At 38.3% G+C, this 20176-nt stretch overlaps 1 protein-coding gene across 1 annotated transcript; it reads left to right on the forward strand.

Moving 5' to 3' along the window:
- Positions 1-357: 357 nt before the first annotated feature.
- ACTR8 (actin related protein 8) lies at positions 358-18478 on the forward strand. The gene is made up of 13 exons (XM_070933643.1): positions 358-501; positions 2721-2891; positions 4398-4508; positions 5513-5617; positions 7183-7356; positions 9082-9175; positions 10537-10669; positions 11577-11730; positions 13423-13518; positions 14499-14639; positions 16997-17261; positions 17448-17611; positions 18219-18478. Exons 1-13 carry the CDS (start codon positions 358-360, stop codon positions 18360-18362), a joined length of 1896 nt encoding a protein of 631 aa, XP_070789744.1. The 3' UTR covers positions 18363-18478.
- Positions 18479-20176: the final 1698 nt, after the last annotated feature.

Raw genomic sequence — 20176 nt, forward strand, 5'->3', positions numbered from 1 at the left:
CTTCTGAGCAGCCTTCGCTGTTTTGGTTTACCTACTACGGGGAGTTAATAGGAACCAGGAAAAAGGGCCTTTTGAGAAGGCGGCGCGCTAAGGCCCTTAAGGTGGGGGAGGGGGGGAAAGGCGGCTGTTATCGGCAGCTTGTTTCCCCGTCACCGGGAAGTAAAACCACCCCGGGATCGTTTTGATCGCCCGGAGGAACCGCAGCCCCGCTTCCTCCAGCCCACCTCGCCGCTGAGGCAGGGACGGGCGTCTGCTCTCGCCGCCGCTTCCCTTCGGAGGAGGAATCCCAGCCGGCCCTTCGCTCGCTCGACCGACCGACCGACGGACGGGCGGGAGGGCGGGCGGGCGAGGGAGAAGATGACCCAGGCGGAGAAGGGGGAAACAGCCGCTGCTGCGGCGGCTGCAGAGAACGGGAAAGACAAAGAGCGCGACAAGGAGAAGGAGCAGCGCGGCGCCAAGAGGCCCATCGTCCCCGCCGCCGTGCCCGACTCGTTGCAGGAGGTGAGCTCCGCGGCCGGTGCGCAAGGATCGGGTTCAGCCGTGCAGTCCCCGGCCGGGTCCTTTCCAACGCCGAGGCTTCGCAGCCGGCCTCGCATCCACCGAGCCAGAATTGCAGGAAGCCTCCGGCGATGTGGAAAGCTTTCTCGGCAGCGCTTGTGGTCATTCAGGCCTGCTTCTTTTGTTGTTGCCTTGGCATTTCGCCCCCACCCCCTCACCCCCCACACGGTTGTATTTCCCTAGGAAATCACCCGGAAGGCCTCGGGCGCTCAACTAGCCTGGGAAGCCAAGCATCAACCCGGAAGCAGCATGGGCTACCTCTTAAGGGTGGATGCGCCCAGGTAGCCATCAGGAATAAAATAGAATAAAGAATAGAGAGTAGAGTAGAGTAATGAGGAGAGGAGAGGAGAGGAGAGGAGAGGGAGAGGAGAGGAGACAGGGACAGGACAGAACAACAGAACAGAACAGAACAGAAGAGTTGGAAGGGACCTTGGAGGTCTTCTAGTCCAACCCCCTGCCTAGGCAGGAAACCTTAACGACTTCAGACAAATGGTTATCCAACATCTTCTTAAAAACCTCCAGCATTGGAGCATTCACAACTTCTGGAGGCAAGTTGTTCCACTGATTAATTGTCAGGAAATTTCTCCTTAGTTCTAAGTTGCTTCTCTCTTGATTAGTTTCCACCCATTGCTTCTTGTCCTGCCCTCAGGTGCTCTGGAAAATAGTTTGACTCCCTCTTTTTTGTGGCAGCCCCTGAGATATTGGAACACTGCTATCATGTCTCCCTAGTCCTTCTTTTCATTAATACCCAGTTCCTGCAACCGTTCTTCATATGTTTTAGCTTCCAGTCCCTAATCATCTTTGTTGCTCGGTTGAGCTCAATTTGATCAAGTATTCCCCTTGCTTTAGTTTACTTCGTTGCGGAAATGAGTGGTTTCTTGGACTGTTGTCGTTTCTGTTGGTGACCCCGTTTTGAGCGTGTCTTTAAAAATATATATTGATTGTAGAGCCTTAAGTGAGTCAGGAGGAGAAGACTTAACTTACTGTAATGTTATTGTACCCCTGCATCCTCCTCCCCACAAATGCAGGGTGGTTTTTTTCCCCTATTTATAAGTACAATGATCATATTTTTTTGGAAAAAGTCAAAGAGAAACATGAAGAAGGGTGTAAAATCTGAAAGACGTCCATAAGGATAACTGTTTATAACTCAGTTTCACAAAGAAAAATTCAAGACCAAAACCAAGAAAATAAATAAATCTAAAAGACAGCTTTCTAAAATAAAGGGCTGCCTCTTAATATAATAGAGAATATATGGTCACTGTATTTATAGGTGAATTGCACATTTGACTTATTTTGTGGCCATACTTGTAGCTTGAAGTGATACAGGTAGTCCTTGATTTACAACCATTCATTTAGTAACCAAAGTTACAAAGGAACTGAAAAAAGTGACTTATGACTTTTATGACAGTTGTAGTGTCATACGATTGTGACATTCTGACAAGCAAGGTCAGTGAAGAAGTCAGATTCACTTAATCATGTTACTAACTTAAGGTAAAATGGGACAAAACTCACTTAACAACTGTCTTGCTTAGCAATGGAAATGCTGGGCTCAGTTGTGAATCAAGGACTACCTGTACTCTCTAACCTATAGCAGTTGCTCAAATGTGTCTCTTAGGTAACTTGATGTTTAGTAAGAATAAACTCCACTGAGACCAAGCATTAAAATGCTATATACATAATCTCTCTTGTGTTTGAATATTATATGGGGACCCTCGCACAAGAAAATCTATGGGATTTTAAAAATATTTATTTTCTCCAAGATTTAAGATTCTCTCTGGAATTTTTCAAATTGGGGACATCATGTTAAATCTGTGTACTTAATTGTTTGCAATGTTATAATGTAAGTCTATTCAAAAGTAAAACCTATTCAGTAGAACCATTTCTAGATAACTGTACATAAGTATCAATCTGCTCTTTCACTCTCCCATATTTAGGTATACATATATGATTTTTACTTAGATTTGTATAAGGAAGTGTGCAAGTATACTATACTTTTTCATTGCTTTTAAATCAAAAACTTTTTATTGATATAAAGAGAGTCTGCAATAAAACTGCATAACTCAAAAACGTAGGATAGCTTACAATGGAATAAGTTTAATTTATAATATTGTCACAGAAATTTGTTTTCAGAATAAAATATGGGCTTGTTTTATTATTTTTAGCAAATCCAGAGCAACTTCATTATTGTGATACATCCTGGCTCAACAACTTTAAGGATTGGAAGAGCCACAGATACACTTCCTGTTAGCATCCCTCACATCATCGCAAGAAGACATAAACAACAAGGACAAATCTCATACAAAGACAGTTGGCTTCTAAGAGAAGGACTCAATGTAAGTCTTCAATATTTCAGTCTTACATGAAACTGAATCAGTTGTTGCTTATATTTTCATGGCTTGTTCTTGTATGCTAAATTTGTGCTGTTTTCCAATCTTCTCATATTTATGCCTGTGATTTCTGCTTGTGCACTGTGCCTAATAAATAATGCAAGAGTGGGTTAAGACTTACTCCACACCCTGTAGGCTCTTTTGGGGAATACAAATGGCTTTTATTAAATTAACATCATCAATAGATTATTTGTATGTTTTCTAAATGCGTGGAAACTAAAGTTTTGTTACATCATCCGGTTTCTAGATATGGGAACTGTGCTTTTTATCCTTTGAAGGCAGAACATACTTTGTCAATAATGTTATTTCTGCTGTAGGGAAAGCTCTGAACTTAGATCATAACAGTCATCTTGTCACAGACTACTGCCCACATAAAACGTTGATAGCATCTTCTTGTTACTAAATGAGTGTAATGCTCAGGGCTGCAGGGGTCTGAAGTATTAATAAACAGTCTAAAATCCAATAACCAATATATGTATCTAAATCCTCCACCTGACTGCTGAAACAAGGATTTCATTCGGAAGAAATTTCCTTCATATTAAATTAGGGCTGTTTGCTACATCAGTTCCAGCAGGTGTAATGTCTATAATATTATCACAATCATCAGGGGTTCCTATAGAATACCACTGAGAAAGCCTTCCTGAGTTCCCAGATACTCAGGGTAGGGATGGTTCACTAAGATAGGGGAAGTGAGCAAAATGAAAGGATACTCTTTTATTACCATTCTTCAGTCATATCATAGGGACTTTCCTATTTCTCCAGGTGGTTGAGGTGGCATTGGTAGCAATAAGTATGCTAGGATAGCCTATGTGGATAATGAAATGGGAATATAACCTGCAATTAGTTTGATTACTGACTGCAGATGTTACATTTAAAGAGTTAACTTCCAATTCTTTAATCATCACACAACCCCAAAGGCTCAGCTGTGCTATAGAGCAGAAGCAGGCACATCTGGACAAACATTTGGCTCAGGTCATTTCAGCAACTATTATAGTGGTTCAGGCAATCCCAGAATGACAAACAAGGGTTAGTCCAACCCTAGTGTTGCCCAGTCCATCTTCACCATCTTTAGCTGGTGGGGTTGGTTCTGGCCACATGATCATTAGTCCCTCTTCATCTGCTAAGGCCTCCTTTATCTGGGAGAGATCACCATTTCTGCTTTTAGTTGGCAAATCTATAAACCAACATATTTTTAAATTTCAATTTAACAATTGAAAAATGACATTCAATTGTTGCCTGCTTTTTTTTTTAGCCTAAATATAAATTTACCAGTCATTTTATGGAGGATAAAATGAAATACAAAATTTGGAAGTTTGAGTTTTTATATAATGGTATAGATTTTTTAAAAAATTAATAGATTGTTATTGTAGATTGTTAATTTTTGAAATACTGATATAAAATAATTAGTTCTAGGCTTGGAAGCAATCTAAATTACTGACTGATTTTATTTAGAAACCAGAAAGTACTGAACAAAGACAAAATGGGCTTAAAATGGTTGACCAAGCAATATGGTCTAAGAAGATGTCAAATGGTGCCAGACGTACACCTATATCACCTGATCAGGTATCTCATTTATAAACTCTGGTTAATACTAATAGCATGTTTTAAGGAGAACCAGTAAAGTCTGATGAAGTTTGAAAGCTCAAAGAGAGGAAGAGAAATGGTCACAGAATCAACTTTGCAGTAATTCAGCACTTTAGACAGAGTCTATTAAATATTAAGCATCACAGATAAATAAAAAGATCTTTGAATGAAAAGAATTTTGAGATCAAAGACTTAAAACGGCATGTTCCAAGTGGAATTCTGTATGTTGAACTTCAATAGCTGGCATTATTGACAAAAAGACCGCTCTCAAGTAGTGCCTAGTAGATTACATAGACTTTTGGAATATATAGTTTAATTTGATACTGTTTCAGATATTACTGCCTCAAGCAGGATTTTATAGGCTAACTTCAGCACTTCAATTTTGGCTCCAAAATTAATTGTGAGGCAGCAATAACAATGTATAAACGATAATTGAGACTAAGAATTTCCTACACTAAGAAACATGATTATAAAATGCAACATCACATCACCACACTGGAAATTGTACAATTTCTAGTTGCCATTCTTAAGCAAATCCAATGCTTTCATGAAACATGACAACACATGGTCACCATTTCCAACCTTCTACCAGCTTCCCCATTAGTTTTGCTTGTAAAAAACCAGTGTAGAAGGTTCAAATGGAGATCATGGGACCACAGGACACTGCACTGCACTGCATTGTAAGTATGAGGATCTGTCATAAGTACCTTTCGCTCAGTACTGTCATAAGCTTTAACAATTTCTGAAGGATGGTCATAAGTGAGGACCACCTATATTTTATCATATTTCACAGTCAATATCAACTCACCATAGTTTGGCTAATTGAACTTTCAGGATTGTCTTCAAGGACAGTGGACAATATTTAGGAATATACATGACCTTGGAATTCAAGTGAACAACCTTGCATTATTAAAGTAAAGATTATTTTTTGTCTATAGCATGACTTTTTATTTCTAAGTGATTTCTTTAAACGTTTATTCTAGATCCGATCTTACAACAGACAAATGCGACCTGCTATTTTAGATCACAGCTCTGGAGCAAAATGGACAAATACTACTCATCACCCAGAATATGTTGTTGGTGAAGAGGTAGGGCTTCTATTTTCCTCACTGCACTAAAGTTACATGTGTAATTTTATTTTGAAAGTTGTTAAACTGTATGCAACTTTAATAGCTCTATTTTGACTTGATGCAATCATAAACTAATTGTGCTTGAAGGCCAATGCTTGCTCCAGTAAGGATAAATGATTCCAATCTGTCTTCAGTGAGATTCCATAGTTCTTCCAGGAACATCCCTTTGATCATTTCCATCCATCCTGTCCATTCTTTGGTTTCTTCTATTTATGTCAATCTTTCCAAGCATAATTCATTTCTTCTAATTGATCATCTACAAACATCACATTCACAAAGCTTGTACATTTCTGTTTACCAGTTGTTGCCTCAAGGGGGCAGGTGGTCTTCATTATATCCTGAACAAGTTGCTTGACCTAGTAATGTTCTCCAAAACCATAGTTGGAAATAAATATCTTTATTCCAGCCTATTCCATGTCTGTCTAAAGAAAAGAAACTGCTGCTTAAAGAACGGCAGACGCATGCAGCATTCATGCTTTTGTACTTCCTGAAACAACTTTTGGGAGGCAAATGTAATATGGCACAACAGTGATATTTGTCAAAGAATTTCAAGCTCAGTGTTCATTAATTCTGATTGGTTTTGTGACTATTGTCATCCAAGAGTCAGTTAATTCTCTCCTCCACTAAGGACAGGCAGAGATCATGCAATCAAAAATTATGCTTTCCCCCAATTTCAGCACTGCCTATCTCATTTATTTCCTACTCTCTTCTGCCTTTTGGTGGAAACCTTTGTGGAGTCTCTCTGCATGGTTTTTTTACTTCTTTCTTCTTTCATTTCTGATTCTATTTTATGAAACAAATGCCCCTCTCATTTTTTCTTTCTGCTTCCCTGGCCATTGTGGCTTATAACGCTAGTGGCAAATAAATGTTCCTAAATTTGGAAGTCAAAGGCAAATGTATTCACCAGGAAACCCAAATAGGCAAAATATTATATATTTTTAAATAATGTGTAATTGAGCAGTAGTCATTTGTATATAATGTATTCTTTTCTGTTCTTTCCAATTAAAAAAGCAAAATACAGTCCTTTTTTAAAAGCAAAAAATTGAGCAGGTAGCCGCATTATAGTTTGACGGATGTGATTTTTAGACTTAATTTCATTTTGAGTAGCACAAAGAAAGGGGAAAAAAGATCATTTGCCACAAAGGAGAGAAAGTTGATCAGAGGAATGGAACATGTACAGATAGGTACATAATATTGTGGTTTCAATCCATATTGATTCTGGCTCCTTCCCACATCAGCTGTACCTCATTTTGACAGTATACCATATTTTAGGCTGTTATGATATGTGGAAATTCCAAATACTTGTGATTAAATTTTGCATGAAATGTTTTTTTATTTATATTTAGAGTTGCGGGAGAGAGATAGGTGGTGAATAAATTTAATAATAAATAAATTCTTATACAGTAAAATATTAAAATATGAATATAAAGTTAATATTACATATGATAACACCATCAGCGGAATTAAAACTGTTCCTAGTTAATATAAATTGTGTTTTGCTTGTTTCTTTTCATCCTTTTCAGGCATTATATGTTAATCCTCTGGACTGTTACAATGTTCATTGGCCTATTCGGCGGGGACAGCTGAACCTCCACTTAGGACCTGGAGGTTCCCTTACTGCAGTTCTTGCTGATCTTGAGGACATATGGTCGTATGCAATTCAAAAATATCTAGAAATATCTCTGAAGGATTTGAAGGTGAACAGTAATTAATGTCAAATGAATGTAACAATGACAGTCAAGTTTCTACCATTACAGGTAGTCCTCAACTTACAACAGTTCCTTTAGTGACTGTTTAGAGTTACAACAAAACTGAAAAAAGCGACTTATGGCCATTTTTCACAGTTACAACCTTGGTAGGATCCCCATGATCATGTGGTCAAAATTCAGATGCTTGGCAACTGGTTCATACTTACGACCGTTGCTGTGTCCCAAGGTCGCGTGGTCCCATTTTGCGAACTTCTGACAAGCAAAGTCAATGAGGAAGCCAGATTCACTTAACAACAGGGTCACTAAATTATCAACTGCAGTGATTCACTTAACAACTGAGGCAAGAAAGGTCATAAAATGGGGCAAAACTCACTTAACAGATATTTCACTAACAACAGAAATTTTGGGCTCAATTGTGATCGTAAGTCGAAGGCTACCTGTATTACTACCATTAATATACCCTGAGGCCATATACCATGCTCACTTACATATTGTCCATCCTCTAGATCAGGAATGTCAAATTCGATTACATTGAGGGCTGCATCAGGGTTGTGTTTGACCTCAGGGGGCCGGGGTGGGTGCGGCCAGGGTGGGCATGGCCAGCTCAACATCACTCATGTTGGGGGCACCTGTGATGGCCAAATGCTAAGGCAGGACTTCCCTTAGATCCTCCCTCACTCTCATTATAATATTCCTCCTTCCCTCCCTCTTCATTCTCCTTTCTTCTTCCTTCCCCTCTCATTTTTCTTTCCTATCTTTCCTTTTTTTTCCCATCTTCCCTTCTTTTTCTTTTTCTTTCCCTTTCTCTTTTCCTGTCCCGTCTTGCATGCTCAAATACAAAAAGGGAAACATTTCTCCTTTTGTTTAATTTTTAGTTTGTTTTAATAGCCATCTGCCAGTGAAAACGCAGCTCCCAAGCTCCATTTTCGCTGGCAGAGAGCTGCAGGAGGCCATCACGGCCAAAAACAGAGCCTGGGAGGCCTGAGTGCAGCCCTCCCAAACTCCATTTTCACTGACAGAGGTTCCTTGCTGTTTCCAGAGTGGCCTTGCAGGCCAGATCTAAGCACCCCATGGGCCAGATCCTTGAGTTTGACACTCCTGCTATAGATTATAATAATAATTTATTTATTTGATTTCTGTAGCCTCCCATTTCACATGTATGACTCTTAAGTGGCCTACAATAAAATAAATAATATACAGAATATACAGAATACATAGCATAAAAATAAAAAACACATAGCAGCCAAGCACTATCTTGTTTGAGTTGAACTAAAGCCTGTTGTGCCCCATCTGGCCTTGACAGCCTCAGGGCAATGAGATAGAGCTGCCATGCTGTAATTCAGGCAGTTGGTGGGATGGGGGGCATATATATCTTAGTATCATTAGCATATTGATGATATCTGCTCCCAAACAGTTGGATGATCTCACCCAGTGACTTCATGTAGATGTTAAACAGAAGAGATAATACTGAGCCCTGCGGTATCCCACAAAGGAGAAGCTGCCAGCTGGATATCTCTCTCTCCCACCACACTCATCATCAACTAGACTGACCATTTCCTGGCTATCTAAATTATTTTATTTATTTAAATGCTGACATTAACATTTACCCCAAAAATAAACCTATTTCAGGGGCCTGTTATTACTTAATTGTCAAATGGCATTGGTCATTCTGTCACATGACACCGTCCTCTTCTGTTTCCTTCTCTTGTTCAGTATTACAGATGTATTTTACTAATTCCCGACATCTATCATAAGCAGCATGTGAAAGAAATAGTAAATATGACTCTCCTGAAAATGGGCTTTTCAGGTAAATAAATCACTATAATCTGCTACCATGATGTTTTAAATTAATTTATGCATTTCAGTCACAACTGTTTTGTGAATTTGAATTATCTTTGGGATTTTTGCCATGCATCCATCTAGTGATAAATCCATCATTTTTAGCTGCCAAACTGAGATGCAAGTCTGGCTATAAAGATGTAATTATATTGATTTAAACCTATCTAGAGTATGTCTTGGCGGTGTAAACCTTTTTTTCACTGACTTAACAGTCTTCTCATTATGTGCTTATATTGCCAAAAAATCCCTGAAGTATTGTCTACATTCCAATAGCAGTTTCTTAAGAAACCACTGAAGAGTTGAAGAGTTCATTTAGCTGTTTTATTGCTCATACAACAATCTTCTTAGACATAAAAGTTTGCACCTGGATGAGACTAGATAAGATTCAAGGCATTCGTGTGTGTGTGTGTGTGTGTGTGTGTGTGTATTGAACTTTGTCCTCTTGTGCCCATATAGGGATTCTAGACTAAGTCCCCCTTTGGCTCCTTCCCATGCCTTGGCCCTCTCTCTCCTACACTTTATAAGATTTATAAGGGGAATGGTTGCACAATCACCAGTTGCCTCCCTAGTTATAATTTTTTATTTGTCAGACACTATGATTCAGTTTCCCTCTCAATCCATCCCCTGGTTTCAGGACAGCAGGGCTGTGCCATAAAAGCAATTTGTACCATGTACTAACCAACCAGCTCTGTCTGTGGGTGAGAGTGGCCGTGAGTATCAGGAGACTCAGAGTCCTTTTTTGTCCTTAATAAATGGGGAAAGGATTGAGCCAATTCCATCCTTTGGGCACCCTAAGCTGGTGTCCCACATGCAGAAGTCTTGAGCAACCACAGACTTAGAAGCAAAGTTAGCCCAAATGTTCTGGCAGCTGGAAGAGGCATATCAATATACACCTTGTTTCATGGGTTAGGTTATCTCAGTTTTATTTCTCAGCCTTAAACTAGTTGTGTTGTATTGTGCACACACACACCCCAAATCTTGAATGTGATTCTCAAATCTATTTCCAAGAATAGAGGAGAAATGCAGCCTTAGACCTAAAAGACACCTCCTTTTTTAACAAGTTATACTTTGAGAGACAAAGTTTATATAAATGTCAGTGATTAGTTGGGAAATAAAGAATGGTGAAACACAAATAGTTTTCCTGGTTAAATTGAGCAATTGGCAAAAGACACAGGTGGAATCAAGCACTTTTCTTATTTCTTTGACAGTGACACAAGAGAGTTTTATAAAATGCGATTTGTAAATTGTTCTGCAGTATATGACAAGTGCAAAGATGTCTTTGTACAATAGAAAGAGTATATAGCAGTTACAGCATCCTTTTGTTTTTAGGAATAATAGTGCATCAAGAATCTGTATGTGCTACTTTTGGAAGTGGTTTAGGCAGTGCATGTGTTGTTGATGTGGGGGATCAGAAGACAAGCATCTGCTGTGTTGAAGATGGGGTTTCACATCATAACACCAGGTAACCATCAAAAGTTGGGAGCAAACATTTTACAAATTTGCACTACTATTATTCTTCTCATTGTTCCTCTAACCCGTCTCCTCCCGCTTATGACTCTATGACTGTAACCTTGTTGCTGGTATCCATACGATTTATATTGACTGTTTCCTAATATGATTTGATTGCTTATTTGTTCCCTATGACTATCATTAAGTGTTGTACTTTATGATTCTTGATGAATGTATCTTTTCTTTTATGTACACTCAGAGCGTATGCACCAAGACAAATTCCTTATGTGTCCAATCACACTTGGCCAATAAAGAATTCTATTTTATTCTATTTAACATTTTGTCCAGGCCAAAGAAGTCCTAATTTATAACCAGTTGCTTGGTGTCTGTTTGAAGTTTCAGTGGACCTGCATTTATGGGAATTTGCAAGGCCCTGCTGTCACATGACTGTGATTTATATTTTTGCCAGAATCCAGTGTTTACTTTTGGCTTCCGGCAAAAGCCAGCCCTGAGTGAACAAGTGATTTGCTTAATGGCTGCTGCAAAAATGGTCATAAAATTAGGTCCCATAATGTGAAGACCCGGTTTATGACCCTTATGATTTACATTCTTAATTGCAGGACTAAACTCCAGTTATAAATTGAGGACTAACTGCATTTTATAAGGCCCTTTTAAGTATCTTTTAAAAAAACCTTTCTGAAATATTCTTAAAAATCACTGCAACTTTTGTGTTGGAAAATCAAAGATTGGTACCCCCATATTGCTACAGCAAAGTTCATATTGGATCAAATAAATAACTGGATTAATAACCATGGCTATAAAATTTCTTCTAAATGTTTTTAAATTTCTTTCAAGTTAAATAGCTTCTTCTGAAAAAGCTGATTTTCTCACAACTATGTGTGGGCTTTCCTCTTTTTTAGGTTACGTCTTGCATATGGTGGCTGTGACATATCAAGATGTTTTTATTGGCTTATGCAACGAGCTGGGTTTCCTTATAGAGATTGCCAGCTAGTTAAGAAGACAGACTGTCTTCTTCTCCAGCACTTAAAGGAAACATTTTGCCATTTAGACCAGGTAAGATCTAAAATTGTCAAGCTCTGTATTTTTTTAGGTCAGAGACTGTTATGACTAAGGCATTTTAAAATATATGGAGAACGCATTTGAAAGTTTATAAAGCTAATGCATATAGAATTTATGACACTGAAAAGGGAGAAGTAAGAAAGAATTATGATGGCTTAGTGGTGAAGACTCTCACCTCCCACTTGGAAGGTTGAGAGTTCAATCCTAGGTAGCAGGCAGATGTTTTACTCCTAGGGCACAAAGTAAAAATATTTGCTGTGAACTCCACCTAGGTGTCAGGAAGGGCATCCAGCTAGTAAACTCTCAGTTCCATCCAGTTACCCTGAGTATACCCTGTATAGTTTGCATTTAGGGTTGACTACAGGGTTGAAAAAGGGGAAAAAAGAAACCAGGAGACTGGGCAGCTGGATGACTTTGGGCTAGTCACTCTCTATCAGCCCAGCCCAGCACACCTCAGAGGGTTGTTTTGTAGGGAAAATAGGAGGAAGGAGTTTTAAATATGTTTGCTGTCAAGAAAGAGGGGGAATATGGCCCCCAGCTGCAAAATCGTTGTTAATGTATTTTTTTAATGTTCTCAAAAGTTAAATCATAGAAAATACTTTTCACAGTTTGATGGACTCCTTAATAAAGTTTTTAAAAATGTCTTCTTTAGTTGTTACTAGCTAAGCTACCGTGTTTCCCTGCAAATAAGACCCTGTCTTATATTTTTTTGAACTCCGAAATAAGTGCTTTGCCTTATTTTCGGGGAGGTCTTATTATTTTGGGGCACGTGGAGTAAGATGGGGCTTCTCTTGCCGTCTTACCTGATTTCCAACTCTGTGTTTAAATACTTTCAGGGATGGCTTATTTTGGGGGTGAGGCTTATTTTAGCGCATGCACTCAAAAGCCCGATTGGGCTTATTATCAGGGGATGTCTTATTTTCAGGAAAACAGGGTATTAATCTCTGGGAAAACCATGAGTAATAGATTTCTCAGAAAGCTATTAGCTTAGCTTCCTAAGAAATCTATTACAGCTGGTTTCCCCACGGATTAATAAATCATCAATCCTTGCTTACGTCACTGAACATTAACAAAAACACTTAACAAAAACACTTGATAAAAGACTTACTTGGCTATGATGCCTGAGTTACTTTTGAGAGAGTTGAATTAATTTAAGCTACACTTCAGAGAATCAATTTGGTTTACTGGTTAAGGCATCAGACTAGAAACTGGGAGACCATGAGTTCTAGATTGCCCTTACATCAGGGGTCTCCAGCCCCGGGCCACAGTCCACTACCGGCCTATTTGGAACCAGGCCATGCAAGCGGCATGCGTACACATGTGCACACCACCTGCCACTCACACAAGTCAAACTGTGTGCTAGTCTGCCAGTCATGCAGCCCAGTTCCCCTTTTCCCCACCCCACTTTAAGTCAGGCTGCCAAGCTGCAAAGGCTAGGCATTGCTGCCTTAGATAACAAAGCCAGCTGAATGATTTTGGGCCAATCACTTTGCTCAGCCCTAGAAAAGAGGCAGTGTTAAACCACTTTTGAAATCTTGCCTAGAAAACTACAGGGAATTGTCCAGGTCAGTTTAGTGACTTGAAGGCACCAAATGAACAAAAACCTAGTAACACTTCAGTGTGTTACTTCTGAGTATACACTCACAGTTAAATCTATAAAATATTTATACCTTTTTTTATTATTAGGATTTATCTGGACTGAAAGATCATGAGTTTCAAGTCCGTCATCCAGATTCTCCAGCTTTGTTGTATCAGTTGCGCTTAGGAGATGAAAAGTTACAGGTAAAAGACTGTGAGATGCGTCCCTTATAGTGCTTCGAAAGAAACAGAACATTTTTCTTTTGAGCTTTAAATTTTAAAAAAAGTTCCATTAGAAATTTCCCATCTATCTGTTTTACATTGGTTCAAGCATTGTATATTATGACGATGGGAAACAGTGGGAACTTGGAAACTGCTACTGTACTCGTTTATTACTCCAGGGTAGCAAGATCATATTGGATGGTAGTCCATGATGAACTGCGTGCTACCTATCACCTACCGTAAATTGTGGGTAATTTGGCCAAGGACTATATTTGGATTTTTAGAAAAACATTAAAATAAATTTTCATGGGAAGTAATGGGAACATAGCTCTCTTCTGACTAACTAGAAAAAAATGATCTTCTTGTCCAGTAATCTCCGTTTGGGGGAATAGCTTGCACGTAGGGAAGGTTGCTGGCTGAAAAAAAGAAGGATTTATAATATCTTTCATTACTGTGTTTATCTAGACGAAATAATCCTGTGGTTCCAGTTCCTCCATATCTTCAGCTTTTTAGAGTCAGTTAACTATTGCCAGTAATTCATACATTCTTAGTCTTGAATCTATCACTTCCTTCAGTTTACCACAGAATTCCTGTACGGCATCTGTAGAGGTACATAAAAGTTTATGCCATCTTGAGCTCTTCTACAAAAAGTGGACTGTGAATCTAAAAAATAACCATTTCATTTTGAGGGTGTTTTTATTAGTTTATAATATAAAATACAAAAAAACACAAAAGAAAATAGGAGAAGGAGAAGAGAAGGGAAAACACTCTTCAGAGAGTATAAATCTTTCCCCTTTTACTAAAAAAATAAATATTAAATATTTTGATCTACATATTCTGCTGAGATAAATTATTTAATCATAGGTTATTTAACTGTAACCCAATTGCAAGAAGGCTGGATGGATGAATGTATAGATAAATATTGACAATAATTTGAAATCCTTCTTATCCTTCACAATTAGGCTCCAATGGCACTATTTTATCCAGCAACTTTTGGAATTGTGGGTCAGAAAATGATAGTTTTGCAGCACAGGTCTCAAGGTGATCCTGAGGACCCCCATGACGAACATTATCTCTTAGCTACACAAAGTAAGCAAGAGCAGGTGTGTGTGCGTGGCTTTCTCTTGATATCCCCCCCCCCCCCCCCGTATGCTGTACAATGAACTCAGTGTCTCATCTTATTTACCTAACACTTCCTTTCCAGAGTATTGGTAGATGAATTCTTTTCATGTGACCTGCCATGTTCTGGCATTCCCCGCTAAGTTGGGCTAGAATTTCTATGTGCCCGTAACTATGTTAACTAAGGATAATGTAGACCAGCAGATCTGAAAAGTATCAGGTTATGAGGATGAGAATATAGACAGATCAGGACTTCTCAAATACATATGGTGGTTATAACATGAGCATGCTTTTTCAGCTAATAACTTGTAGTTTATAAAGTTGGCTTGTTTCAGCTATCTGTAAGATTATCTAGTGTTTAATACATAGATGTCATAAGAAACTGCACATAATTTAAAATAAAAAGACATTTTAGAAGTTCTTGCAATCATGCCAAAGAGGATAAGAGACAGCTATTACAGTTGGCACAGTCTCTCTATGTGTAATTGTGCTTGTGTGCTTATATGTACATTTCCAGTATTTAACTATACTCAATTATAATCACTATGATGCTTTAATTTGTTTTTGTTACCCAGATATCTTCTTTTTCAGGTTTTTTTTAAAAAAACTAAAATCGATGTATAGGATTCCTATTTGGAAGTTATAGAATTGAGTTGAACGGATGTAATTATTGACTATATTAGGGATATCCAGTATAGGCAAGAAGAATACCCTAACCTTGCCAATTCTAGCTGAAACCAATTTTTGAGTCTCCCCCGGCAAATATAAGTGAGACACTAATATATACCCCTGCCAGAAGCCGCATAGAAAAGGAAGGATATGGATAAAAAAAAAAAAATACACATTCATATTAATTGAATTATCTAATTATACAACAAAGTACCCCTATGTATAAAATTATTGATACCCCACTTCTACCAAACTTTTTCTGTCACAACTACCTAATAACATAAAAACAGAAGTACAACTGCACACATTCACCCAGTGTGGGGGAGTCGAAGTAGTCAAAATGATAAGCCTGGCAATATGCAAGATCCATCACTTTTTTAGGTGAATTGATTTTACATATATGTACAAGAGGGTATGCCTCATCTTCTACCATGTCTGTTTTGATTCCCTCCCCCCTCTTGAAACATCACCACATCCTCCCTCTCCTGTTAATACCACAACTAGATGAAAAAGGATGGGAAAAATGTAACTGAACAGGGAAAGAATGAAAAGGAAGGAAAGTCTTGTTTAGGTATTAGAAAAAGGGTTACCATTCACTACACTGGGGATTGGCAACTATGGCAATTTTACGACCTATGGACTTCAACTCCCAGAATTTCCGAGTCAGCCATGCTCTGTAGAAATCTTCTCACCCAGGCAAATGGCAATTATTAACTCATTTCCAAAGGTATAACAGAGTAACAGAATAGAGTAACAAAGTTGGAAGGTCTTCTAGTCCAATCCCCTGCTCAAGCAGGAAACCCTGTCTCATTTCAGACAAATGGTTGTCCAATCTCTTCTTAAAAACGTCCAGTGTTTGAGCACCCACAACTTCTGGAGGCAAGTCATTCCACTGATTAATTGTTCTGTCAGGAAATTTCTCCTTAGTTCTAGGCTGATTCTCTCTTTGATTAGTTTCCATCCATTGTTTCTTGTCCTGCCTTCAGGTGCTTTGGAGAATAGGTTGACTCCCTCTTCTCTGTGACTGCCCGTTAGATATCGGAACACTGCTTTCATGTTACACCTAGTCCTTCCTTTCATTAAACTAGACATACTCAATTCCTGCAACCGTTCTTGCTTTGTTTTAGCCTTCAGGTCCCTAATCATCTTTGTTGTTCTTCTCTGTATTGTTTCACTTTTTAACAGCCACATCTGTAATCATTTGCAGCCGCCCTGAGTCTTCGGAGAGGGGCGGCATACAAATTGAATTAATAAATAAAAAATAAATAAGTTCATGCATTTCCTTATTTTCAACAGCAACTTCTTATTGGTGAATAAAAAAGCTGGTTAAATTGTTGAGAAATTGTTGAGTTTTTTTTAATGTTATTCTGGATTTTTGTGGTCAACTACCTTGATATATTAAAAAAATTGACAAAGTATTAAGTACTTCACAAAACAATACTTCAATTGTGTGTTCCCAGTTCTCATCCAGTGGTATAGATGCCTGTGGTTTGGGATGGGAGAGTCAATTGCAGCAGTAAATACAGTTTCTTGGACTTTTTACATTAAGAATTGAGTCTGATTAATTAGGAAATAAACTTGAAGGGACAGAAATAGAATTGAGCCTTTAGTGCTCTTCAGCCTGAGTTGTGCTTGCTTTTATTGAGAGATAATCTTATTTTCCTTTTTCCAGTCTGCAAAAGCAACAGCTGATCGAAAATCCATGACCAAGCTGGGTGGATTTGATGGAGATCTCCGAGGCCAATCTTCAAGTGCTGCTGAAAATGTTTATCCTTCTGAAATGGATTTAGGCAGTTCTCATAGTGACTGCATTATTGGTGGAAATGAATCTGAAGAAATGCTAACAACTCACATGTCCCGAAAAACTGCTGTATCTCAGTTTGAAGGGAAAGCTTTAGGCCTTGACAAAGCAATTTTGCATAGCATTGACTGCTGTGGTAAGAAAACTATTATTTTGTATGATATGTAATACTAATTATCGTAGGCAAGATTAATGCTAGTCACAAAAGATTTCATTAGTGTGTATGAAATACTTTTAATACTTTTCCTATTATTGTATTAATCATTATTTTTCTAATTTGTTAGCTACAGTTTATTTACAGTTTTCATGTGCACTTTTCTAGCATCAGATGATACCAAAAAGAAAATGTACAGTTCAATCCTTGTAGTTGGAGGTGGCTTGATGTTCCACAAAGCTCAAGAATTTCTTCAACACAGAATTCTCAACAAAATGCCTCCCTCTTTCAGGAGAGTTGTTGAAAACGTAGAAGTCATTACAAGACCAAAGGTATCTTTGAATGGATTTATGCAGGTTTTCAAATAGGAAAGCAGCTGGGGGTAGCATTAGGAAATGGGAAGGAATTAATTATGCAGTAGTCACACATTTTGAGATGAGCAATAGGCTCTCTGTTCCATTCAGAGGGATGCTTCACCCACAGTACTGCTGTGAGCATAGGTTGAGATGACCACATCTCCCAAAGGCTCAGTTGCAGCATTCAAGGGTTTTCTAGAATTACCTATCCATGACTGTTTGTACAGAAGTACACTTATGTGGGGATTGGCAAAATTTTCCGTAGATAATAATAATTGGCAAAATCTTCTGTAGATAACAAAACCATCTTGCAGATAATTACTACTTGTAGCACCAGTTTTATTATACTAATATGTATTGAATTGAATTAGTCTATGATAAAAAGTATGCACTGGAATCTATTTGACAATTGAAGAAATGACAAACTTAAGAATAGTTGGCAAAGTAAAAATATGTTTTCCAAAAGTTGGTTCTATCTATTCTTTTAGAGCCTTTAGAATTTATCCATATTTGTAAGAGTTCAAGGAACCAGATCATGTTTAAGTTTTAATGGTATAATATTTTTATATCTGTTTAATATCAGGACATGGATCCACGTTTGATTGCTTGGAAAGGTGGTGCTGTTTTAGCCTGCCTAGATACAACACAGGAGCTCTGGATTTATCAACGAGAATGGCAGCGCTTTGGTGTCCGTATGTTACGTGAAAGAGCTGCATTTGTGTGGTGATCCAGTATTATTTAGAAATAGAAGGTTTCCTTGATCCCTAGTTTTGTGTTTTAAATAAATTAAACAGATTAAATTATTTCCTCTGGAATCATTTAAAAATAAGGCATCAAGGTATTAAAGATTTCTCTAAACCCTCTCCTCTAGTTCAGTGTTTCTCAAACTCGCAACATTAAAATGTGTGGACTTCAACTCTCAGAATTCCTGAACCAGCCATGCCATGTTTCCAGAATTTTCTAGCCAGCCAGCTATGCTGGCTCTGGAATTCTGGGAGTTGATGTTTACACATCTTAAAGTTGCCAAGTTTGAAAAACACTATTATGGTTGAATATTTTATTATGATCTTAGTGAAGTCTGTGACAGAAAATACAAAGCATTTAAAAAAAAAACCAAATCAAAAACACAACCAAGATGTGCACTCATTCAGGGCACCAAATCGGGGCACCTATTGGAATAATGCCAGTTGACAGAACTGGTACATCGATTACACCTTTCAAAACTTCCTGGCTACCAAATACGCATTGTCCAAGCACCTACAAGCCACTTTATTTATTTCATTAGATTTATTGACTCCAAGACAACTCTGAGTAATTCACAATCATATATGTATCTTCTCTTTCTCACACAAAAACAGACCCAATATTATAATATGAAATATATTATAATATGAAATATATTTTAAAAATACATTTAGACACCACTCTTAATTCCAAAAACCTATATAACAAGACTATATTTTCCTTACCCCAAATCTTGGAAGAATGCCATCAGAATAGGAGTTATACAAATCTTTGGAGAAAGTAGGATCTTATTCCAGAGAGCAATGTAGGTTGTGAAGGACATATTAAGGAATGCCCATCATTATCAATGTTGTGGCAGTGATATTCAATGACAGTGTAGACTATATTGCAAGTCAAACCACAAAGGGACTATCGCACGAATGGCTGTCTGAAAGGCACAAGTGCTGCTGTGCAAAGGCCTCATGGTCTTCAAGCAGAAGTTGCATGTTGAAGACCATCCAGACTGGGCACTAGATTTGAATACTGCCCCATCCAAGATCTGGAGGATGCTAAAATCCACAGCCACTCAGGTTCTGCAGGATTAAGTCAGAGATGTTTTTCCACATCCAGATCCAGGCAGTCTCCAGACACTGAGACAGGACATCAATGACATATTTGACTGGTTCAGGATTGAGATGTATCTATTATCAGCATGCCGAAGTTACTGATTGCTGAACTGATGAATTACCCCAGCCTGCAATTTTATGTAGACCTTAAACAGGAGGAGCAAGAGCATTGAATCCTGTTGGCACATGACACTGGGGGGAGGGGGGACTGAGGGAGCAATCTCTCTCCCCAATGGAAAACAATGTATTTGTGTAAATATGTTATTCACATTCCATTAAATTCAAGGCTGTTTTAAGTTTTTAAAGCAAATGCGGGGGAAGCTTCTTTTCTGTCACTTTCTGTAACAAAGTAGAACAAAACAAAACACAGCTATGATTTGTAAGTTCTGACTGAAGTAATGCATATCTGGGGCTTGGCCAACACATTTAGCTGCCAGCAAATCATGAGGATATGAGTCAGTAGAAGAGCTTGTGAGGAGGAACCAATAGGTGTTTGCTGTAATCAAGTTTTATATTGTGCAAATGAAATGCTTGAGAAATCCACATCTAACATAGGAAGCGGGAACATAATTTCTATCATGGGCCCAAACTACAATGATTTAAATACAATCGCGATTGTCAAGCTCTAGGGAAATCAGGTAATTCAGGCAGTTCAAATGAGTATATATTGCAAGCTTAAGCACTCTACAAA

This window comes from Pituophis catenifer, unplaced genomic scaffold, assembly GCF_029215685.1.
Source record: "Pituophis catenifer annectens isolate HBS135680 unplaced genomic scaffold, rPitCat1.0.hap2 SCAF_2, whole genome shotgun sequence".
Taxonomy (NCBI): domain Eukaryota; kingdom Metazoa; phylum Chordata; class Lepidosauria; order Squamata; family Colubridae; genus Pituophis; species Pituophis catenifer.

What these genes read in the sequence shown, in the direction of transcription:
- ACTR8 (XM_070933643.1), top strand. Translation starts at nt 358, where the DNA reads ATGACCCAGGCGGAGAAGGGGGAAACAGCCGCTGCTGCGGCGGCTGCA. An exon ending in TGCCCGACTCGTTGCAGGAG is followed by an intron (nt 502 to 2,720) that starts GTGAGCTCCGCG and finishes TATTATTTTTAG; the next exon opens with CAAATCCAGAGCAACTTCAT. An exon ending in TTCTAAGAGAAGGACTCAAT is followed by an intron (nt 2,892 to 4,397) that starts GTAAGTCTTCAA and finishes GATTTTATTTAG; the next exon opens with AAACCAGAAAGTACTGAACA.